General features: G+C 37.3%; 1 protein-coding gene across 9 annotated transcripts in view; it reads left to right on the top strand.

Annotated features, from left to right (window-relative positions):
* The window catches only part of LOC126236927 (zinc finger CCCH domain-containing protein 13-like), a 264,568-nt gene extending 238,807 nt beyond the window's left edge, over nucleotides 1-25,761 (top strand). For 2 of the 9 annotated variants that reach the window (XM_049946596.1, XM_049946604.1), the window contains exons 16-20: nucleotides 12,033-12,187; nucleotides 12,535-12,653; nucleotides 17,176-17,379; nucleotides 24,199-24,394; nucleotides 24,926-25,761. In XM_049946596.1, the coding sequence (XP_049802553.1) occupies nucleotides 12,033-12,187; nucleotides 12,535-12,653; nucleotides 17,176-17,379; nucleotides 24,199-24,394; nucleotides 24,926-25,049 (798 nt within the window). In that variant the 3' untranslated portion in view covers nucleotides 25,050-25,761. The remainder of the gene's footprint in view (nucleotides 1-12,032; nucleotides 12,188-12,534; nucleotides 12,654-17,175; nucleotides 17,380-24,198; nucleotides 24,395-24,925) is intronic. The other 7 variants (XM_049946597.1, XM_049946598.1, XM_049946601.1 and 4 more) reach the window with 7 other exon arrangements.
* The last annotated feature ends 496 nt before the right edge of the window (nucleotides 25,762-26,257 follow it).

The raw sequence follows: 26,257 nt of genomic DNA on the forward strand, positions 1-26,257 counted from the left end.
TTTTCTCTGTCTTTATTCTTATTTTTGTATAATTAGTTGGGGCATGAGCATTATTATTATGTATATGGTATTTGCAGTTTTTGTAATCACTGTTGAAAGCTTTGGGAATTGTGTTTTGAGTTCTATTTTGAATGCTATTATTTTGACGTTGACCACAAATTCTGTATCAAATTGTGGACATTGCTTCATTACTCTTTTTCTCATATTCCCTTGTAAATTCTAGATCCTTGTGATTCCATCAGCTTCTGATCAGTGTCTCTCATTTCTTGGAGTCCAGTTACCAGAATTGTTGATCCATTTTAAGCTTTAAGTATAATTCTTTTATGATTGTGTGATTGTAATTATATTTGTATTAGTAAATAGACATTATGTTGTGGACTGTGTGTGACCCTAACTCCTAGGTTAGGAAATTTTAATAAATAATACTCCATCATGTCACAATTCTTTTTATTTACAAATTGCTGTTCAATGCATTTCGGAGCTAAAACTCCATTTTTGAGGACTGTATGAAAATACTGGCCATTACATGTACTTCACCAATGCATAAGATGAATGACATCGTCAAATGCAGGTAACATGCGACTAGACTTTGTTTCTATCATTTCTCTAGCTTTATCTCATTAATCCTGCCCGAGGTATAGATTATCTCGCTATATATAACAGCTTTGTCATTCTGTCACTATTAGGTGAAAAACTGAAGAGATGTAATGTTCATTGTATTCATACAGCCCTTGAAAGTAGAGCTATAGCTCTGAAATACATCAGACTGCAATTAGAAAATTAAAAAAATTGTGAGTGATGCCAGAATAATAATAATAATCAATCATCTGTAACCTGAATTATATTTCTCACTCTTTTTATTATTTTTATATTTTTAGAGAATGTTAGTGACTGTTTACCACTCCTACTTTCAATTATTTGTCAGACCATCAGAAAGAATATAATTTGTGAACCATGATGAATGGTAGCACATCAGGTCAATTCACTTCCATTTTCATCTGTCTGACTTTTTTTCTGCGTAAACACTCTGAAACTGGTTCATAAGCCAAAACTAAATGTGTGACTATGAAGATATCATAACAGACGTACAGTCTAAGTCAAAACATTCCTCATTCACTCAATTTAAACTATGCAAGAATTTAATTTTCTGCGATAAATTTTGTGTGTTTCACTTTAAGCAAGTAAACATTTTATATTTGCCATCATTATGATCAGACAAGCTGCTACAAAACATGAAAAATCTGCTATAAATAGAGGAGGACTGTAAAAATTGATTGTTTTCATTATCAAGTGTGAATTTAATAATTTATATCATTTGCATTTGTCAATCTGCTGTGTGATTCTGAGCTTTTAGTATGGACCATTTTCCCTCCAAAAATACAACATATCTGTGAGGAGATGTAATCAATTTTATGGATCACGTCACTGTTCCTCATTGGATATTAATGCCACTATTGCTCTGTGCATTGGCAGTGCATCTCTTGATCTGATGTTCTCCATGGAAATGAAATTCTGACATAATAATTGATAAGATATAACAGAAAGTATATTCCTGGTAGCTGGAAATTGCACCAAAATGGTCATGATTTTGTTGCATAGTTTTCTGGTTTCACTTGCCGAGGTACCCATGCAAGTTAACACAACCCCTTCAGGTTCAGGGAGGTATGCCCAGATCGAATCAGCCTGGCAGATTGATGAGAAGGGGTTGGTGTGCCACCCAGCCTGGATGTGACTTTTAGGCAGTTTCCCACTCCCACTAGATGAATACAGGGTTGGCTCCCGTGGTCCACCTCAAATACATGTCGTGCAAACATTTAGTATGCTTTCTAACACTAGGTGCATGGAATTTACTCTATATGCAAACAGATGGGGTACACGGCTTTTGTCCCCAGTGGGAAGGGGAGGCGGACTAGGAACTGGTGGCAGCTGTTTGGTCTTCTTAATCACTTCCTCAGCATCAGCATTTCTGGTATCACATGAGTCACAGTTTTCTGTCAGTTCCACTGTACAAAGTGGACAAGTCTTTGATGTTCATTTTTTGTCTATGTTCTAAGATATGACATCATGCAAACACCTCCTGATTTATTAATTCTGTCGTGATTATTCTGCCTACATCTGTTGATAGGCATTAATGATGTCAGCATATCATCATGCAGTGTAGCTCACTTGATTCTGTGGTATCTTTTCACAGTTACTGGGCCATCAGCAAATGACTGTTTCCTTAGTGACTTAGATCAGCAGCTTTCCCCATTCTGTCCACACTGAGTCAACCAAAGCATTTCCAGCACTTGCTGTATACCTTTTACTCATGTACTCCAGCTACTGTTTTTTTCCATGCTTTTTATTTTATTTTCTTTCCAGTGTTTGCTCTATAATGCTTGCAATTCTCGTCTTATTTGTACTTTTCAGATTCATACTGTTATTCATGATTTTAGAACATTTAGTAAGTTGTTTCACTTTGCCAGTTGATAATGACTGTAAAATGCAGATCATAGTAGACTGATGAAGTGCTGTTGCTAAAAACACATCATTCCTGCAAATAATCCCAAAGGAGTACCCAAATACACAATTCTTATTGCGCAGGCTGGGAACATTGTTCAGAACACTTCATTGAATCCCATGACAAACTGCTTAGTGTTTGAAATGCTGAAATTTCAGAATTGTTATTACAAGCTACCATCATCACCAGTTTTTCTTTCCTGGTAGTAAGATGTGTGAATGACTTTTCCCATGTCCTCTTTCCACAAGTTTTATTATTGCCTGTCAAGAGAGCTTATGTTCATACAAAATGTAACGGTATAAATCACAGACAAAGTATTTCATCACTTGCCCGCAAGTGAAACTATGGTTGTCATTGTAGTTGACTTCCAGTTTTGTCAAAGGTGAGCCAGAGATTATAAATGTTTCATTTTACTTCATGAGTTTGATAAAATGCTGAACAAACTTCCACAACATGTGGAAGTATTAACTTTTTCATTTATTTTCTGTTGTATTGGAGAATATGGGCAGGATTGGGCAGGATAGATAAATATATTAAATAATCAATTTTGTTTATTTTATTACCTATTTCTTTAGCTTCTGTGTAGACTTTGTTAAATAAAATTCAGTTCACTTTAAGAGGCTTTGTTATCTTCATGCCTGATGGTGTTTAAAATTTACATTTTTTAGAATCTCTATGACTGATGAAAAATGTGTACCAAGCTGTTATTCGAAACAACCTGTGTCTGTCAGGGGAGTTGGTTTAACAGTTAAGGTGCCCAAACATGTCTTACAGACAGACACACAAAGCTACTGTTTGCTGCATCTCTTCTTGATTTATAATTATGGGCCTAATTTTCCACTATTTTGTAAAATTTGTTGAAGAAAAATAGGATAATTTTGGAGTCATGGCACTCTGCATTTTATTTATTTATTTCATGTTCCATAGATCCATATGGGAACATATCCCTGGATATAGAACGAGTCAAGGTTTTTACAGATTATTGTTTTGTGCACAGATACATTGATCTTATCATTAGATTAAAGAAACTGTGAAGTTTAGCATATACCCTTACATAATAATTAAGATACAGGACATCTAAAAGAATATACAGTCATACATAAATTTGGGTATTGTATTAAGTTACACTGTACTTACAGAGTATGATTAATCAATTGTAAAGGTCACACAGTAAGGTTTAAGCACAAATAAGAGATTCTATGCATTTTTGCTAGGAAATTCATCAATACTGTAACAAGATTCATCTAAAAGGAACTGATTCAGATTTTCTTTAAACTTTGGCATGTTTCCAACCAGTTCTTTAATGTGCTGTGGGAGGGCATTAAAAATCTTGGTGCCACTGTATAAAACCCCCTTCTGGACCATGCTTTTCGTTTTTTGCTCATAATGGATATCCAGTTTCCTTTGGGTGTTATAACTGTGGTATGAGCTATTGATTTTGAATAAGTTGCTATTTTTTGAAACAAAGTACATCAGGGAAAAAATATATTGGGCAGGCGTTGTAAGGATTTGTAGAGCTCTGCACGAGTGCCTAGGATGTACTCCACATATAATTCTTATTGCTCGCTTCTGTGCATGGAACACTTTTTTTTTTTTTTTTTTTTTTTTTTTTTTTTTTTTTGCTATTGGTTGATTTGCAGGGTAGCATTCAATGCCATAGGTGTCAATGTGCAAAAGACAGAGCAGGTAAAAATGAGGTATCCACACTATGTGCATGTGATGTGCACTGCTTGAGCTACATTGTTAGGTATGTCTCACATGTACGTAAAAGCATTACATGGGCTCAGACTTGACTGTCCATAGCTGCTGGGCTTTTAGTTTTCAAGTAAGATTTCCCAGTAAAGATTTAGCCAGCAGAAGACATAGAATATTGAATGATAACATGAAGAATCTGCAACTGTTGTTGGGGATTCTAACGAAAAATTAATTTCAGAATAAAAAAAATTGCAATTCAACATTGTCATTTATATATGACACTCCAAAATATTATAAACATCATGATTGGTGTATTACCCAGAGTACTCTTAATTGGTAAAGTAAATAATTAATGAGATTATAATCGAGTGTGCTGACTTCTTGCTTGTTGTCCTTGTCTCACAGAGTTTTCATATATTACACACAACTTGCCCATGAGAATATTTAATATCATCAGCAGATGGTCAAAATCTGCTATTTTTAAAGTGTTATTTCTTTTTGCAATGTACAACTTTCCTTTACCCTTATTAACAAACAGTTTCTAAGGCCAGTGATACAGAGGCAGTTGTGGTACTTCGCTTACGTTCAAACTAATTATTTCATGTTTGCAATGAGTCAGCTAGTGGAGGCTTATAAATATATGGAAGTCCTCTCTAGTATTCATTGATTTGGTTATGCCTTTGAAACCAGCAACCCCTTTCATATGTGTAATTACTTTTTTCCTTAGAATAATTACAGTTATCGTACATATTGAAAATAATGTCTATGAATGCTGCTCAGTAAATAGCAAATGTCTGACTGGTGGACCGAGCGAGGTGGTGCAGTGTTTAGCACACTGGACTCGCATTCGGGAGGACGATGGTTGGATCCCGTCTCCGGCCATCCTGATTTAGGTTTTCCGTGATTTCCTTAAATCGTTTCAGGCAAATGCCGGGATGGTTCCTTTGAAAGGGCACGGCCGATTTCCTTCCCAATCCATCCCTAACCCGAGCTTGCGCTCCGTCTCTAATGACCTCGTTGTCGACGGGACATTAAACACTAACCACCACCACCTGACTGGTGGAATTTCATTCAGTAACAAAGTTTATATTCTTTTTTGATTTCTTTGAGGTCCTTTGATAAAATCTGGAATATGAGCATAGATCACAACAGTTTTGTTGCTATATATACTAAGACTATAATGCAAACATTTTGTTGACCTAATTTCTGCATCCATGGCATTATTCTACTGAATTTGCTTTGGACACACATAAGGTGTGTTTTGAGTGTATTTCTACAGAAGCTTGCAGTGTAAGTGAAATTGTTCAGACTGTTGTTCTCATTGTAAAAGGTAGGTTGTTCATAGCTGGATGTTGTCCTATTTGAGAATGATAATATTGGATTTTCATTTTATACCCTTGAAATGGTGCGATGTTTCCTTTTTTATTCCATGTATCAGGGGTCACTGATAATATTATGATAAACAAACCACATTTTACATTCAAGTTGTATGCTATGTTTTGAGTGCCTTTCTGAACAAACAAATCCATTGTCATTAAAGCATTGTATCGTTCCTGTGCTATTTGGTATTTAAAATTGTTCATTGTTCTTTCTTGATCTCATGATATTCAACATTCTCGGTGATTTATTAATCAGATCATCTGTACTCAACAACTTTAGTTCATTTTTCATATTCTTTAGCACAACATTCAATTCCTGAACAGCTTTGTGAGCAATTTTTCATGGATTTTCTCTTCAGAATTTTATTTATTGAACTTTTAAATTATGAAGAAATTTCAGAATGGTCAATTGGAATGTGCTGTTTCATTACAATATTATTTATGATTTTACAAAGTCTCTTATTTTGGTCAACATTCTTTCATGTTTGATTCCAAAACAGTCAACATTTATGTATATCAAAGTCTGCTAAATGAGGTTCTGTATTTAGTGGCATTAAATATACAATTTCTGAGTCAGTTTTTGTTATTTGCCTGTCACATATTGCTTATAGAATGTTGATTTAGAAAGATGCTTTTGGTTTTATAGTTCTTTGCTCTCTCTCTCTCTCTCTCTCTCTCTCTCTCTCTCTCTCTCTCCCTCCCTCCCTCACCCTCCCCCTCACCCTCCCACTCTCCCTCCCCCTACCCCCTCTCCCCCTTTTTTCTGATTTATAATTACCGGTGCCCTCTCCATTTCTCACATTTACATTTTTTGCTTGCAATTTTTGTGTGTAATTTGAATATCTGTTTTCATTGTGTTAAGATACAGATTGTGGCAGAAATATTGACTGATTACATTTAAGCACTAGGCATTAAAACTGTGTATGGAGTGCACTTATACCACTATTGCTCATGGCTTCCTAGGAAGCTGATGTATACATTGCATTGTTAACCACAATGGTTCACACATATTGCTGTCATGTTTTCAGCTGTAAGTTCCATACAGAGATACATTTATCGTGTAAATTACTTCCTTAGTGTTACCAACACGTTATAAATATATTTAAACGTAAAATTATATCTAAAAACAAAGATGATGTGACTTACCAAATGAAAGTGCTGGCAGGTCGACAGACACACAAACAAACACAAACATACACACAAAATTCAAGCTTTCGCAACAAACTGTTGCCTCATCAGGAAAGAGGGAAGGAGAGGGAAAGACGAAAGGATGTGGGTTTTAAGGGAGAGGGTAAGGAGTCATTCCAATCCCGGGAGCGGAAAGACTTACCTTAGGGGGAAAAAAGGACGGGTATACACTCGCGCACACACACACATATCCATCCACACATATACAGACACAAGCAGACATATTAAAATATGTCTGCTCCCGGGATTGGAATGACTCCTTACCCTCTCCCTTAAAACCCACATCCTTTCGTCTTTCCCTCTCCTTCCCTCTTTCCTGATGAGGCAACAGTTTGTTGCGAAAGCTTGAATTTTGTGTGTATGTTTGTGTTTGTTTGTGTGTCTGTCGACCTGCCAGCACTTTCATTTGGTAAGTCACATCATCTTTGCTTTTAGATATATTTTTCCTACGTGGAATGTTTCCCTCTATTATAACCTAAACATAAAATTACACATATATATTGCTTAACCTAAAAAAATTTAATATGCAGTAGTTACACAGTTTATCATTACATTCACATGCAATTTATCAATACATTCACATCTCTGTCAACTTGGAAATAATCATAGTAAATGAATAACTAAGGTTAACTTCACTCCCATTTTACTAATCTGAGCTAGATCACTCATGTGAGGTATAAAACATCAAGAAAAACATTTAAGTTTTCAAAATTGGTCTATGGGAAGTCTCAGATACTCATTGTATAATCTGCTGTCATTCTGTCTACTTCTTGATTAGTGTATTTTACAATGCAGTCAATTAAAGCTTCCAACAATCCTGAACGTTTTTTGAATTTTTTGCTTCCACCTTATACCTGGAAGCTGATGAACAGTTTTTACTGGAGGAGTTTTATGCTTGAACCATTTTGTTTTTCCATCCCTACCTTGATGCATATCACAAATTGAATAAGTTTCAGAATTGCGGTCAGACTGCTCTGTTGTTGTGTCAGTCTCTTCATGCTCAAGCTGTTTGCCAGTATCTGAAGATTGGCCCTTGATGTAGATATTCTCATTGCTGATTGCTCTAGCTACATCAGTACCCGTTCGTCTGGCATGACTCCTTCATTGTAAAATTGTATACATTTCAACATCTGACAGAACATTTCATGTACTCGGCGTAATGGATTGATGCAGTATGTAAATTTGAGTAAGAATACTTACCTTATTAAGTATACGCAGAATACATTCAGGAGAAAAAAAAATTAACTGACTCACATATTACTAGCTCAAAGAAACAGACTAAAAGAGCAGCAAGATGGTGTTTTAGGAATGCACTGGAAATTGTTACATAATAACTTCTATGTCAGAAAAGAAAAATCGGACAGTGTGCACTGCTTCAGACAAAACCACTATCTGTAACCTTTATTTGTAATTTGACTGACAAAAGATGCATGAATTGCAGGTAGAGATATCAAAGAAAGGATTTCTAGATCAACATTTCAATATCTTTTAAATATATTTAAATATTTCAGTAAAATAATGAACAGTAAGATTTTTTCAGAAGTATGAGTGATCACAGGTTAAAAGCATTGTGTAGCTGCAGAGTGTTCACTGTTGTGGAACTTCCTGGCAGATGAAAACTCTTAGCTAAAGGTTGGAAGATAGGAAATGAGGTACTGGAGGAAACAAAGCTATGAGGATGGGGCATATGTCATGCTCAGGTAGCTCTGTTCATAGAGCACTTGCCTACCAAGGCATAATCCTTGCTTTGAGTCCCAATCTGGCACACTGTTTTAATTTGCTAGGAAATTTCAATGTGTTTCCACTTTGAAGGTCATGCTGGTTTTTATGTTGCAGCCCAGTGTACACAGCAATCAGTACAGAGTGTGAGTTGAATTATCATCATTCTTTTGCTATCAAAGCATTTTTTACATATGGATATAGTGTAATCTATAAACACAGGATTTGTTTTGTCTACACTTTTACATCAGCTGGAATGGACAAATTCCATCATGGAAGGCTACTACAAGGTGGGACCAGTTCTACTATAAATGGCTTGCTTCCTAGACTACATAGTGACTGTGAGGACCAAAAAATTGTACTTTGAAAACTAAAATGTTGTGACATTAATGACATAACTGTGCTTTGATTGAATTATTCAACAGAAAGCAGAGGGTTATAGTCTCAGACTGTGTTACAAAAATGATGATGATGCTGTAATGGGGGGTGAGTCCCACAAGAATAAATACTGACACCACTTTCGTCCTTAACTTGTATAATCCATCTTTCATCGACTTAAATGGATTCTTATCAAAATGTGGTTTTTGCTGATGACAAATGTACTGCTCAAGGGTCCAAACTCAAAATTTACAAACAAAGCACAAACGATAGCTTAAGAGGCATACAACTGATTCACAGCACACATTTAAGTCTTAATTTCATTCAGGCTCATAGTATGCAATTTTTAAGGAGTAAAAATGACGAGAAGTAGACATGAATGGTGATAAAGTAAATGAAACATATGTAAAATTCTTTGGAGTCCAGCTGGATAATCTAGTACCTCACGCCGCAGAAGTTGAACATGCGCCAGAACACATGGACGTGGTCAGCCCACAGAGGGCTCCGCATCCACGGCGGCTATTCCGCGCAGCGAGGGTGCCACTGCTACGTCACGTGCAGACAGCGGCCAATAGCCGCTCCCTCCGGTTTCACATATAGGGATCCGCTCTGCCCTAGTCCAGTCAGTCTGGTACTCGCTCTGGATTGAGTTTCTATCTCGGCAGTACTGCGTTCTTGTCGTTGTTCGTTGTTGATTTTTGCCTGGCTCTGGTTCCGAGTGGATTTACTGTTGGTGTTTGGTGTTGTGTTTTCTACAAGCCTCCGTTGTTTCTCTCTTCCTTGTTGTGTCGGTCATAGTCGGTCATAGTCAGTCGTGGTCGGTTGTAGTCGGTTGTCGTTGGTCTGTCGTCCGACTCGTCCTTGTGTTTACCCGGTGGTGCGTGCTCCACCGCCGGCGGCTTCCCTGCCTGGCGGCTCCGATCCGCAGCCCAAGGCGTTCCCACAGTTGGTTGTGGTTACTACAGATAACAAGTTAAAATGCAGTCAGAACATAGATAAAGTACTTAAGAAGCTCAGTTCAGCATGTTTTGCTCTTAGAAGTAGACAGCTATTGTGTTGACATAAAGACAAAGGTGTTGGCTTATTTTAGATATTATATCTACCTGTTGTCATATGGAATTATTGTCTGGTGGAATGCAACTGAAGTAAATGGAGTGGTTATTCAGTAGAAGAGAGCAGTAAGAATGGTGTGTAAAATAGATAACTATACAACTCGCAGATGTCTTTTTAAATATGTTTCAGTTCTTATACTCGTTTCTCAGTAAATGGTTTTTGTTGTTGATAATAAAAATCAATTGCAGATTAACTGTGGCTGGCACAGTCACAATACAAGACACAAAAATAATGTTCATGTACACCATGCCTCCTTGTCAAGAATTAAGATAGGAGTTTGATGCTCTCTCCCATCTAACATAAGGCAAGAAAATGGGAATCTGTACCAAGTCAAAAGAAATTAAAAACATGCTTAATTAGCCAGTCCTACTAAATTGTATCTGATTATTTATATTCAAGGATTGAATATTCTTTCATAAATGAGGCAAGTATTAATGTATTGTAAACAAGCTTTAGGTGTTACAAATGCACGTAACTATCTTCTTTGGAAAATACCAACGTTATGAATTAAATATCACGTTACCAACAGAAGTTAAACAGCAGCAAGTTATTGTAACTGAAGAGGGAGCAACACTATTTCATTTATTTTTGCTTATTTATTTAGTTGTTTATGTCCTGAGTAGCAGCATTCTGTATGATTTATGGTATTACATTTAAATAGAAAAGCTACAAATACTATTGAGCAGTATAGTGATAGTATATTGTTAATCATATGTAGTTTTAATTCTTCATGCTTAAATGCAGGGGTGGACAGAAATATGGAAATGGGAGAATTACATTCTTGAAATTAAATGCAGATGCTTGTTGTGTTGTATTTATTCCACCACGAACAGCACCTGTGTGTAGTGTCCACAATATGTAGTAAGTGTCAGTCACGGTGAGAACATTGTTTTGTGTAGATACAAGTGAATTATGCCGGAGCTAAGTGATGTCGAACATGGACAGATTGTTGGTGCTCATATGGTGGGTGCTTCCGTAAACAAGAACACTGAAGTCTTTGGTGTTTCAAGAGACACAATATCAAAGATTTATACCGCATACAAGGAAAGCAGAATAATATCAACCACTAAGTCACAACACAGATGAAAGTCTGTATCATTGAAGAGCACTGTGACAAAAAGTAAGAGGAGGACAACTGCAGAAGTCACTGCAGAACTGAATGACGCACTTGCAAACCTTGTCAGCACCAAAACAACATGAAGGGAGCTACTTAAGCAGGGAATTGGGGTGAGGTGGATTTCCAAAACCACCATCACTTATGCAGATATCCATAACAGGAAAAAGTGGTACCGAAGCCATTAGACCTGGACTGTGGAGCAGTGGGAGAAAGTCATTTGGTTGGATGAGTCCTGTTGCACACTGTTCCCAACTTCTGGCTGAGTTTACGTCCAAAGAGTGAAACATGGTGGAGGCTCGATGATGATTTGGTTATCCATATCATGGTAGTGCTTGGGCCCCACGGTTACTCTGCAAGGTCACATTACTCCCAAGGATTATGTGACCATTTTGGCTGATCAGGTCCATCCCTAAGTACATTGTTCATTCGAAGATCACAGCACCCCTGTTCACACAGCTCACATAATATACGACTGGTTTTTGTGAGCATGAGGATGAATTGTGACCTCCCCTGGCCACCAGTCACTAGATCTCAATATTATTGAGCCTTTATGGTCTGCTATGGAGAGAAGGGTGCAAATTGTTGTCTGCCTCCATCATTATTATCTGAACTTGGCATTTTTTGCAGGAAAGCCATACAGGATCTGTATTTACCCATTCCGAGACAGCTGGAAGCTGTTTTGAATGCCAACAGTTTTCCTACACCATAATAGGCATGGTAATGTGTTGCTTTTTGTGTCTCCATATTTTTGCCCACCACCTGTATAGTGTTTAAAACAGGTCACTGTTTCTGGTGCACATGGTGTTTTCTGGATTAATTCAGAATACAGATTACTTTTAAATGAAAACCAATTAATCATTCATTATACAGTTCTTTGTGTTGATAAGTTGTTTAGGCAATCATTCTATTATTTCTTATCATATTTTTCTCATAATTATTCCAGGATGTACCAAATAACATGCAGGTGGCTAAGGAGGTACCAACATCCTTAGCTGCATCCATATGTGTGAAAGATCAAGAAGGTGGGGATCATGACACTGCAGAGCATGAGGAGCGTACATTGGTTGTGTCCGATTCAGCACGAGAAGCTGATAACAGGTGAGCATATTTGGCCAAAGATATAGACATGGAACATTCTTAGTATATGTGAATAATTTATACAAATAGCAGCAATTTTGTTAGATAAATAAAATGTCCATTTCATTAGGTGTATGAAAATGGTGAATTTATCGTGCTGTTGTAAAACTTAATATAGAATGATCAACATATTCTGTTTGTGTAATTAAATTAAATTTTCGAAGTTGCAAGCTCTTTTAATACATGTTGATGTTCATTCTCCTTCTCCAGTACACTTCAGATCGTCAGCTTGTCCTACTGTCATGATGGAATCTTACTTCAAACATAATTGCCTTTCTATAAATTTAAAGTATTGCATGTCATTTCAGAGAGATTTTTGGTGCTTCTAGAATGGATGACAGACCGCATGATGAAGAAACAATTGACCATCTGGACTTCGAGGATATATCAGATGAGGAATTGCAAGAGGAGTCCAAAGCTGGTAAAGGTTAATTAAAAAAACATCTAACAATTGTTTACTACCTTACTTACACACTAATATAATGTTTTACTTAGGAACTATTATCAGATAAACGTCATAATATTGATCCAAAAATTTTTCCCTGGATCCTTGCGTTGTCCTAGAATCACGTGTGTGTTTTGACATAGTTTTCAAATATAAAAAACACTGTATTTTGCAGCAGTTGGTAACTTCGCCATAAGTTGATTAAGAATATGGTTCTCAGGTGTCCCCCAAACAAATACAGTTGTTGAACTATACATACATTGGTATTCCTAAAGGATAGATTATACCAATATGTGACATATCCTGCCTGCTGATCAGATCAATCCAAAATGATACAGATTTGATACAATTCACATGGTATGACTCACAAAATATTTCTATAACTTTAACTTGATTGGAATTTGAAATGAGAAATGGATCTGAGTTGCCATACTCCTGTGGAAGACCCTGGTGCTAGACCTGGTCAATACACAGGCACAACACCTCCTACTCCAGTCCTATCACAGGCTTATCCTTTCCCATCAGAGGCAGGACCACCTTCAAAAGCAATCATGTCATATGCCAGTTCTGTTGCAATATCCACACGGCATTTTATGTGGGCATGAGCACCATCCAACTGTCAACCAAAATGAATGGACACCGCTGAACTGTGGCCAAATACAGAGATGGTCATACAGTGTTTGAACTTGCTGCTAAGCACATTATGCTCAATTTCAGTGTCTGATTCCCTACTCCTATCATCTCAATCCTTCCCCAACAACAGCAGCTTGTCTGAATTACATGGATGGGAGATGTCCTACCAATGCAGCCTTATTCTGTTATCTTTCTGGATGCTATATGTGCTAATCTCACTGGCCCACAGCCCCCTCAACCACTGCCTGAGGGCCCAAACTCCCCCATCCTCCACCTACACCCCCTCTCCCCCAAAGTCTCCCCTTCCCCTGTTCAGTCTCTCCCTCCCAGTCCACTCCTCCATGCTATTGTGCACTGCAGGAACTTGCTATTGCTGATGTCTGTGCAGCATTGCTATTTCGTGCACCTGCTGCCTCCTTCCCCCATCAACCCCCCCCCCCCTTCCCCCACATTTCCAACTCCCCACTTTCTTATGCTGCAAACTTGTTGCCTCTATCTCCCAGCCATCAGCCGCTATCCACCAAGTGTCCCTCCTGCTCCCCACATCCTTTCCTTATTCATCCTCTCTACCCGACACAATCCTTTACACCAGTCAAGCTGCAGAACTACTGTGTTGGCTCCGTTTAATCAGCTTGCAAATTGTAGCTCTACAGGTGTGTGTGTGTGGGGGGGAGAGTGCTTTTGTGTGTTTTCAATATCATGAAAAGGATTTCCTTTTCTCTCTCCACATTAGTTCTCCTGCCTCAATACAAGGTTGCTGTTTCTTACCCTTACAGTATGTCTTCCCAAGTAGTAAGTAATATATGAGCCAAGTGCGGTTGAAATGTTTCCAGGGGCTTAGGAAGGGCTTTTTACCCATGGCTTTGCTCTGTACACACATCACATGTATTTCACACATTTCACAGACTTTTATACACACAGTTCACTTGGATCTCTAACAAATTTCACCCTGCAGTTTTATTTTCGTGCAGCTCAATGTTCATGATTCCTTATCTCCTGAGCTGTGTGTCACACGATGACATAATTTTGTAGGTACATTCAGTCCTATAAGTGAATACCATATGCAAAATATATTATGTGTACAGCTAGTAGTTAAGAAGTAATAAATTAAAATGTCATGCCTAATGCAGCAATTTTACTGCATGAACAGCGAAAATGTAGTAAGCTATAAACTTTCTTCCTTTCATGATTCTGTGGGAGTTGTCAGTGAAAAAAGGTTTTGTAAAGATTAGAAATTGTTTATAAAGTTTGTTGCAAGTCACTAAGTGCTCTCATACTCAGATACTGGATGAATAAAGTCGGTGAATTTGCGTGTCATGGACTACATTTCATTGTCATCCCCACCCCTACACCTTTGACAGGTAGGTGGTCCTTACCCCCCCCCCCCCCCCCCCAGCAGTTCTTTCCAGACAGTAGACGATATGTGTATCAAGTGTTGTTGAAATCAGTTCAGTGGTTTAGGTGGAGATGAGAACATACATATATGCATGCATTTTTATAATTTTTATGGATATGGGAATTGTTCAAAATTGGCTTAATTTGAGATTTTTACTGTAGCCATAAGAAGCAAAGATGAGCAGTGGATGGAAAGACAGAAGATACTGAATTCTGTTCAGCTTTCAAAATTGTGCCCCAAAGACTTTGCAGGCAATGCGACATGTAATGTTACACAAAAAGAAGAAGTTAATTATACCATAGCTGAGTGATGCAGACAAAGTAATTGTGAGTCGAGAACCCAGTTCATGTGTCTAGACCTGCAAAGGACTGGTGCTATGAGGTAGATAAGTAGAGAAATATAAAAAGTAGGAAATACAAATGCACTGAAAGAGGAGTTGCTAATTTGAATTGGGTGGGAGGAGTGGCACAAGGCAAGAATAGCATGAGTTTAATTGCTACTCCCTATCATTTAGGAGTTCCATGCAGATGAAAAAACTAAAATCAGTGCCCGATAGTGCTGATTAATGAAGACACCAAAGCTATAAGTCTTAAAATTCTTAGATTGCTTGGATGAGTTGTAACTAGTTGAAAGTATTTAAAAACATTGTTGTAAAGACGGATGTTTGCCAATTCAGAGTTGAAACATATTTTGTTTTTTTAAAATTATCATTATTTCCAGTTTCAAATACATAAAACAAGTACAGGGTTATTACAAATGATTGAAGCGATTTCACAGCTCTACAATAACTTTATTATTTGAGATATTTTCACAATGCTTTGCACACACATACAAAAACTCAAGAAGTTTTTTTCGGCATTCACAAATGTTCGATATGTGCCCTTTTAGTGATTCGGCAGACATCAAGCCGATAATCAAATTCCTCCCACACTCGGCGCAGCATGTCCCCATCAATGAGTTCAAAAGCATCGTTGATGCGAGCTCGCAGTTCTGGCACGTTTCTTGGTAGAGGAGGTTTAAACACTGAATCTTTCACATAACCCCACAGAAAGAAATCGCATGGGGTTAAGTCAGGAGAGCGTGGAGGCCATGACATGAATTGCTGATCATGATCTCCACCACGACCGATCCATCGGTTTTCCAATCTCCTGTTTAAGAAATGCCGAACATCATGATGGAAGTGCGGTGGAGCACCATCCTGTTGAAAGATGAAGTCGGCGCTGTCAGTCTCCAGTTGTAGCATGAGCCATTTTTCCAGCATGTCCAGATACACGTGTCCTGTAACGTTTTTTTCGCAGAAGAAAAAGGGGCCGTAAACTTTAAACCGTGAGATTGCACAAAACACGTTAACTTTTGGTGAATTGTGAATTTGCTGCACGAATGCGTGAGGATTCTCTACTGCCCAGATTTGCACATTGTGTCTGTTCACTTCAGCATTAAGAAAAAATGTTGCTTCATCACTGAAAACAAGTTTTGCACTGAACGCATCCTCTTCCATGAGCTGTTGCAACCACGCCGAAAATTCAAAGCGTTTGACTTTGTCATCGGGTGTCAGGGCTTATACCAATTGTAAACGGTAAGGCTTCTGCTTTAGCCTTTTCCGTAAGATTTTCCAACCCGTCGGCTGTGGTACGTTTAGCTCCCTGCTTGCTTTATTCGTCGACTTCCGCGGGCTACCTGTGAAACTTGCCCGCACGCGTTCAACCGTTTCTTCGCTCACTGCAGGCCGACCCGTTGATTTCCCCTTACAGAGGCATCCAGAAGCTTTAAACTGCGCATACCATCACTGAATGGAGTTAGCAGTGGGTGAATCTTTGTTGAACTTCGTCCTGAAGTGTTGTTGCACTGTTATGACCGACTGATGTGAGTGCATTTCAAGCACGTCGTATGCTTTCTCGGCTCCTGTCGCCATTTTGTCTCACTGCGCTCTCGAGCGCTCTGGCGGCAGAAACCTGAAGTGCGGCTTCAGCCGAACAAAACTTTATGAGTTTTTCTATGTATCTGTAGTGTGTCGTGACCATATGTCAATGAATGGAGCTACAGTGAATTTATGAAATCGCTTCAATCATTTGTAATAGCCCTGTATTTTAGCATGAAATGTGACATTAGTGGAATGTTATATTCAATTGATAGCTAAAGTAGTTGTTATAATATAAGAAAATTTAAAAGATTTGACATGTTTGTTCATTTTATTGCTTACATCAATTTATTTTTAATGTGAGATATCACATTTGCCATTTGATACTAAGAATTCTGTAAAGAACATCACATAATTAATTTTTGATGAGTGGTCACCTTCTCACTACGTCTACATAGAGTTAACTTACACGAAGTAGTGTTAGACTGTAAAAATACTTTTAATTAAAGTAATTTAAGTAATTAATTTAATTTATATACATAATAATATAATTAAATTTCTTTAATTAAATGCAATAATGCAACTTCAACCACTAATTCTTAATATGTTTCTCTCAGGCATTGGGGACGCTTTGGGTGTAGATTGGGCAAGTTTGGTTGCGGAATCAAGGCCTAGAACAGAATCTGTACGAGGTTCAGCACGTCGCCGTTGGGAAGCAAAGTGCATTCTATCCAGGATTGGTGTTTCTGAGCGTTATCTTGGAGGTGCTGAAGCTGTTGCGGAACTTACTGAACAATTGGAACAAGATAGCAAAGGTGACAGTAAGTTACCCAGTCTGCTAATTATAATGTGAAGAGGTTTATTGTTTACTGTCATTGTCAGTGTAAGATGAAGAAGAAGCGGTAGGGTCGCCCTCCCCCCCCCCCCCCCCAACTTAGAGTCTTTGAGTGAAGAGAAGAAGGGATGTTGTAGCCTGAGAATTATTTAGAAAAGGTACCCAGAGAATTCTGTTATGGATTCTGGTAAAAAGACGAGAATGAAATGAAAAAGGCACCTAGAGCCATGTTCATAAACTAATCATTAAGTGGCAGAGCGTACAGCCGACCAGTCAGGATAGGAACGAGTGGCTGGTGATAGGAGTGCCAGAAAGACTACAAAGACAATAAAAGTAAGGCAGAGTAAATAATGGAGGAAGAAAAAATATGGAAAGGAAAACAACAGGAATAATGAAATATAAATGAGAAATGAAAACAGAAAGTAAATAAATAGTGACTGACAAAGCAGACTCATGTATGTGAGTAGTGTTGTTCAGATCCCTCTCCTATCATCCTGATTCAGATTTTTAGCAAAATTCTCTAAGTCAGTGGTGTACAGACTTGCTATTACTGCAGGCCACAAACCCCTCACTGGTGAGTGTGGAAGAGTCGCAAAGAAATAAATAAAAATGAATAGCTTATATAAATAATTTCATAAATATTATCCTGCTGAAATTGCCATTTAGTAATGTGCACAAGGACCTACCCTGTGTTTTCCAGGAGAGAATGAACAATGATAAAAAATTAAAAAAAAAGAACAGTAAAAAATAAAATGGTCATATGGCATTGTTGGCCAGGAATCCCCATCCGAGGAAGTTTGGCCACCGGGTTGCAAGTCTTATTTCAGGTGACGCCAATTTGTGCAACTTGCATGTTGTTGGTGGTGGTGGTGATGATGACGATGACAACACAACACCCATTCCAAAGGTGAAGAAAATCTCTGACCCGGCCGGGAATCGGTCCCAGGCCCACTACATGGTAAGCGAACATGTTCTCACTCAGCTAAGCAGGTGGACACAACAAACAGCGAGGGGTAGCCAACCATCAGATAAATGGCTGGCCACATGCATCACTGCTCTAAGTCATTTCAGACAAATGTTGAGATAGTCCTCTAAAAAGGTCATTGGTGACTTTGAGAGTGAACTGCTAGTGAGGGTGTGTGTGTGTGTGTGTGTGTGTGTGTGTGTGTGTTTCACTGATAAAATCCAGACTACTGTAGGCCATTGTCCTCATTTCATACTTGCAGGTGGTGAGTGAAGTTCCATTCACTCACGCTACTGAAATGAGAAAACTCTATACTTTCACTGTCATTTAATCAGACAGTTTGTAGTTGTCAGTATGGTAAATGAATTCACACTGATCATCATCTGTATGTCACAGTGTTCAGAAACACCTTTAATTCTAGGCGTTGAGATTTTTAGGGTTTATCATGCATCTGAATCTCTTCTTCCGGCCTACTTTTTCTACGTGGATTTTGGTGTGAAAAAAATACTCTACATTTTTAGAATTCTCAGGAATAGTTAATTTAAATGAAGTCAGAACTATTTTATTTAGTAAATAAACTCTTCTATTTTATTGAAATGAACAGACAATACAGTCCTTTACAACTGGTACATCATTACCAGACTGCTTATTATTCATAGCTTACCCCACACATCCCACACACATTTTTAAAGAAATGCAGTCATTGCCACTTGGGTGATATTTTCATTGGTCAACACAATTTTTGGGTGACACAGCAAATGCAAGTGTATTTTTATGCAATGTTTTTAATTTAATGTTACTTGTAATTATGTTTATTGCTCTGCTACCTTGTGAAATACTGAAATATTCCACCCCGAAAGGTCTACCTGTCTCCAAACAATGACTCCAGTGCTAACATAATCTGCTGTAGATAGGTAATTAGGCTGTTATGGTAGTGCGTGCATATTTGTAACGTAACCTACTCTTTCTTGTTACAAACATACCTGTAAATTAGAAACTATCACAATAGCACACACAACAAAAGCAGTAAATGGTAGCACTTTACCTTGATTTCAACTGCATGTGAGGACTGAACTGATTGACAGAATAAAGCAGCTGAGCTCAAGAAAGGCCAACAATGTGCTGTAGTTGGTCTTGGATAAAGTATGGACGGGTGATAGCTGATAGTGCTGTTGATATATGAATAACTTAAATCTATCAATTGCCTTTTTGGCTATTGACAGTGTGTATCCTTTTTTCATTGTATGATTTAAAATCAAATATCTTCCAATTTCACTACATGGCAACTAGGTCATGACGTGTGAAATTTCATTTGGGCCTTTGTGTGTGTGTGTGTGTGTGTGTGTGTGTGCGCGCGCGCGCGCGCGCATGTGTGCGTGTGTGTGCGCGCATGTGTGCGTGCGCCTCTGGACTCTCCCTCCGCCTTTGGCTATGTGCTTGACTGGACTTCACTTGCAAGTTAAAACTCCATAGTTACCAAAAACCAATTGTTTGCTTCTGCAAGGACAGAGCTTCAAAATCAAACTATGATGTATTGCTTTTATTTTTTGCTGTCCTTCCAGGTATATGAACCAAGAACTTCAGGCTTAAATTGTATCTTAAATGATATTTTCTTTCTTTGCCTCCTTATTTCAATCTTGAACCTCATATTCAATGATCAGTACGAAAATACTGGCATTCCTGACATGAATTTTATAAAAGTTACCAAATAATTACAACCTTGAAGTATATAACTAACATAACTACTACAGAAACCTCTACTCTGTACAACAATCTATTCAGCTTTACTATAATTATTTCAGTTTTTCAATTTTAGTATCATACCTGAATATCTTCTGTTGTTACAGATTGTTTTTATTCGAATACTATTTATTCTGTAACATACACATTCCTGATTACTACATGTCATTAATTAGTACCACTAACTTATTTATTTTGAGTGTATAGTCTTTTTGCATTCATTTATTCACCAAATGAAATTTATTTTAGTAAATGTATTTAGTAAATTATCCATTCTCTTCAGCTGTCATTGCCTCAGAAATCCCACAGCTCTTTCCATGCTTCATTGTTGTTTCCTGCAGATTTAACACACGTCATAATTATATGCCATTGGTCTTTTCCTAGGTAAGCACTATTGCACTCCTCAACACCTACACTTATGGACCAACTCCTGTTTCCCTCTTCAACCAAATATTCCTAATCAAATGTAAGCACGCACTGTTTCTCAAGCCCTGCAAATAAAGTAAATATACGACAGGCACAAATACAAAACCAATTTGCGCAATTCCAAAATCATAGCTATGTCCAGTCCAAAACTTAAGTGTGTCGAGTAACATGAAAAATAACCAGAGCGCATCTTATGTGTGAACTAAATCCATTGTGAAGTGTGATGGATGCAGTTCAATCTCATATGGACAATATGTATTTTATAGACTATACGACACAATTTAATTTTGAAGCAGTATTAAAAAAAATACATTTACCACTTTTATTATTAGATTGCAAAGCCAGACTAAAAGGAAAAAAAAGGACCTTAATTTATAAAATCGAACTGACCTTTAAAATCCCTAAAAATTGTTATCTTAACTTCTGAAATTTCTTCTTCTTCTTTTTCTTTTTCTTCATTTGTTATCATTGTTCTCTTCATATATAAGATGGTCTTCAATGGCATCAAGAGCATTACTTATGCTGCACTTTGTGAAAGATTTAATAATAATGTTTTCTCTCATTCTAGAACACTACTGTTCGATCCACTGACTCACTTGTTTGATTGTAGGTCGTTTTAAAGCTCACTTCAGAGTGAATTCATGTTTCATCCATCATCCATTTGTACTGTTCATCTCTTATATGCACTTTAAATAATTTATTTATCGAGAAGCCACGAGTTTGCAATTGTGAAGTGAGTCGTCCCAGAATAACAGCAAACTCTGTATTTCCATGTCTCACTTTTTCTTGCACAAATGTTTTCAAATGACTACTAAACTGGTCTAGCAAAAGAAGAGAACTCTTCTTCAATAAAGCACCTTTCTTTCTCTCCCAAACTCTTGTTAATCCGTAATTTCATACGAACCTTGTCCATCCAACCCTTGTCATGTATGTGAACAACACCAGCCTGGCGGCATTTCAGAAGGTTTTGGCATTGTTTTATGTTTGGAATGATCATTGGATTAAGTGTATTACCACCAGCACAACATGAAAGGACAAAAATATAGTGCATTTTTTCATGTCCACTTTTTTTATAGTTACAGTTTTAGCACCTTTCATGGCAACAGTTCTGTCACTTAGCACATCAAATGACAGAGGAGTTCCATCCAAATTCGGTATTTGGCTTAGTTCCACACTGGTTTTCTTTCAATGTTGAATAATAAAGTGATGGAAATATAATATTTTGTCTTCATACTCTTGTGGCATTATATGAGATATTTTACTTTTGGTTCGCATACTAAGTCCATAACACTTCATAATTCTGTAGCACCAACCAACTCCACCCTTAAAATCTGTTAAGCTCCACTCTAGCAGCAGCTTACAAGTGTGTATTTGAATCATTTTTGTATTAATTCCAATGCCTTGAATCAGTTTCAATATGTCATCTTCTAGTTTTGGCCATTTTGCATTCAGTTCCCTATCTGCACATTTAGTCTTCCTCATTTTTTTTCAATTCTTCTTTACTAGCCCACCAATCACAGATGGTTTTTTCTGTTGGCGGAGGGCCGAAATGTCACTGAGCTGCTCTGTTTCCATGTTTTGCATATGCTATTATGTTCAGTTTATGTCCTGCATCATACGAATACCTATCTTTTTTCCCCCATTATGAAACTATTAAACTAACAAAAATATTGTACTGTTACTGATAACACAAATCATTTCAATTCAGGTTCACTGGCACCAAAGACTGCTGTGATGCATCATAGGCTAGAGAGTTTTCTGGGTTTGTGATGGTGGGGCAGAAGGGGACCAATGTTATAAAGCTTGTGAATCCCTGCAACTCGTGTTCTTCGCATCGATGCACTGGCGCTGCCAGTTGAATCCAGTGTTGCCAGATAGAGATAGGTTTCCCGCGGCATCGAATATATGGCCATTTTTAAGACTGACAGGAATTTTAAATCAAACTTTGACACTTCTATATTAATTTTGAGTATAAGATGTACCTGAATTTTGTAGGCAATTCTTTGAAGAAAAAAGTGTGTCTTACAGTCCGTAAAATACGGTACTCAGTGTGTCTTCCTATTGCTGATCAATAGACATGTCAGGAGGATAGGGTCTTCATTGTATGGGTACTCCAGTGTCCTGTATGTAGAAGTACAAGTACCTTCTGGCACATTATTTGTGGGATCATCACTTAATAGAAATCTGCTCAGTCACTAATAATAGAACTATGCCTTGGAGAGACAGTTGGGGTGAAGGGTGCAGTAAGAGGTCCGGCGAAACCGTTCTCACCCACTTCAGAAATTCGTGAAGGGTGAAAGTTTCTTAGGATTCCACCACAACTATTGAGGCTTTAGTTGGGAATTCAATCGAAAGCATGACAAACTTCTGAGTATATTTTGAAACTTATCAACACTTGAATTTAAAAATTTTGGTCAAAATGGTCTCTAAATAAAAATACTTTTGGTTGAGATGCTGCCTTTATTACAAATAAACTATTTCCTGTAAAGAGAAATTTTCTTTTTACGTGGTACTCTTTGAACTTCATCCACATCTTAGTATTAGCATCTACTTACTCATTTTAAAATGTCTGGCCACACACTCCCAACCAGCAGTGCTAAATCGTATGGTTACACTAAATCTTATGGTTACATCATGCTCATCCACTGGCCAGTATTAATTCCAGTGTAGGCCACTCTTATAGGGCGAGCAGGGACTCCACTATGATTGTCCCTTTTATTACTTCCAAGGAGACTAAATTATGCTTTAGTGAGTACCACTTCAGTCATCAGTTAGTTGAGCCTATAGTGGTGTTTATAATGGCAGTAAATTGATCATAATCTGTCAATTTTTCACATTACATGTTCTAGTATATTGACTTAATGATGGTATTTGGAAATTGAGACTTACCTTACCCCTTAGTATTAACAGGTCTTTGAATTCTATAGCCATAAATTGAATGTCATCATCTGACAGATGCCTCCTAGGTTCACAAAATTTCAGAAGACAATAATCCTTTATATGTAATTTTCACGAGCATTCTGATACCATTAAAATGTAGGGCAAAATGTTCTACCTCAAGCCAGTGGTACATAATTAATAACTGCCAGTTAATCCCATAAGCACAAGAAAGTTTTCAGTTAATACTCATATGTAGCTGATAAAGCCATAACTTTAACCCAGTCACACAATTTAGCAAAGCCTCTACTGACTAGCTCATACTTGTTCATACACTGAACTTATTTGTGGCCCCCAAAATGAGCATAGATTGTATGAATTATCAGACTAAATTCTAAACTTTACTATCAGAGGCACAAACCCTCCGTCTTTGATCTGTGAACCCTGACCTCCAATACTGGTCTACTATCCATATATCCCATCCTTCCTTCCAACTCTTAAAGGGCATAGGATTGAAGGACTTTTTTTAAGGGGGGGGGGGGGCATTTCTGAATCTTGGTGCAACTACCTCAGTGTCATTAGATGGTAACTTCATATTTCATTACCCATTAAGCAAAAGATGTAATGATACATACATTAAATAGTGATATTTCTGTGGACAACTTTGTTTTCTTACTTCACTGTTGCTTGTTGCACATGAACAATAAACAGCTTTTTAGGCAACAGCTAAAGGAAATAACTGATACTAAATAAAATAAAGAATAAATTTAATGAAAAAGTCCAATTTTTTGTCAACAGATAAAGAAAACAAACCAGTCGGAGATAACCAAGAGTGTCCTCCAGCTGAAGAAACCACAAAGGAACCATTGTTCCTACATCCTGTGGCAGGAATACATGTAGCATTGCGTGACAGAGCAGCAAGAAGGAAGGCATTATTTGCTAGTTGTGGTCCATACAGAAGAGCTCTCTCTGCTCGCAGGGATCTTGCTGTCAGGTATGTCAGTATTGAAGTTTAGTCCATCTCTTGTAAACAGATTGTTAACAATGAAAGGAGAATATAAGATCAGCTGTATTCTGCTCTTTGGATGGAATTTTTTTGGGAAAGAATGCTTACAATAGCGAAGGTAGTGAATATCTCTTCATTCGAGTGTTGCATGTACCTATCTTTTAAGTCCACATTGATATCAGTTTTTATTTATTTCTTACCCTCAGAATTCCTTTATCAACTACTTCCTCCTATCCTACAAGGATGATACTGAAACTTAAGTTGAAAATTGTATACTTAGCTGTACACTCGTTTTTTTAATAGAGAAATACTTGTTTTCTCCTTCATTAAAAAATTTGCTTTAAAATTTATTCTAAACATTTATAATGCCTTTTGTCATACAGAAAAATTATATAATGAGTTGTGCTGTATAAATATTTCCTTTACAGCAAATATTTCATAATAACTTTTTACTTTGCAAATGTGTGCTATTAGCTATAGATCAATTTTATTGCTGTTAAGATATAACAGAAATGATAGTTTTGATTTCAGGCGTCAGCTGTGCAATTTACCAGTGAAAGAGACAAGTGTGGAATCATCACAGACAAATTCTGACAGTGATTTGTTTCGTCTCAGTGTCCAGTTATTTGAACGAAGCCTGTAGCAGTGTCAAAGAGACATATTGAAATTTAAGTCTTCAGTGAGTTGAAGTCCTGCAGTTCTGATTTGACTCTGACTGCCGTATTTGGGGTGAATCTCGCCAATGAGACCACACTCAAGGAGAACTATCAGTATAGTCCAAATTGCTGCAAAGAGACTGGTTACTGCAGCAGCCCTTTTCTTGTAAATGCTAAATGAATTGTAGAATGTATATTCTAATGTCTGTCTCTCTCTCAGCGTATTGCACAATTACAGACTCATGAATATTTTAGAGTAAATTAGTAATACAATTGTGAGTTGTAAGGACCTAATCATTTCAGTGTAAACATTTACTTTGCAGATGTTGTATTTGTTCTTTTAATATGATTTGTATATTTGTACTTGTGTCATAGCTCTAAAGTCTACACTTGTTTCATGTACTCTATTTGAAGTTTTGATTGTATATAAAATATAAACTGGTGTGTGTGTGTGTGTGTGTAGCCATTTTCCATTTTGTCAGAATATTGACTGTATCTGAAGTAATTTCAGTGCTTTACAGTACTGGTTTGTTACTTTGTAAATAGGAGAAAACTGTGTTTACTTGCAAGTGCTGTATTCTTGAGATGTTTGTATTTAATATTGCCCTGTTTCACATACATGTTCTTTGCAAAATAATTGTTTTGGTGTTGTAATACATGTGCACAATACAGTGTCACTGGTTTTCTCTGGTATAAATTTATCAATATTACTGTCAAAATTTGTCAGTTACTTGTTCCTGGTCATAGCTACTTGTTTTTTTCACACAGTGAATTAATGCAGAAGTTGAGACACTGCAAAAGGATTCAGGAGGAATGGGATTCCAATTCCTGTGTAGCTATCATGTCTTATTTCTTTCCAAATCTGGTAAGTTCTGTAAGTTACTCATAATATAGTTCTATTAAGATCGTACTAACTACCATAAGCTGTTCCAACTTAACTAGCTTGCCATATGTAGTGATCTTAAATTTTATGGAATTGTAAGCAATGACCTTCCTTCCATCCTCCCAATTAGTGTGATTGTGATGTAGTTTTGTAATTTTCCATTTCAATTCCGTCTTCAAACTGAAGTTCTGTGTGTGCTACAGGGAGACCGCACAATCATTAGGTTTTAATTACCCATGGAATTTATCCTCCTCTCAGCCTCTATCTAAAATAGCTACCACTTCCAAAAAAACTCGAAAATACTCATCCCCC

Source organism: Schistocerca nitens, chromosome 2 (assembly GCF_023898315.1).
Source record: "Schistocerca nitens isolate TAMUIC-IGC-003100 chromosome 2, iqSchNite1.1, whole genome shotgun sequence".
Lineage (NCBI taxonomy): Eukaryota > Metazoa > Arthropoda > Insecta > Orthoptera > Acrididae > Schistocerca > Schistocerca nitens.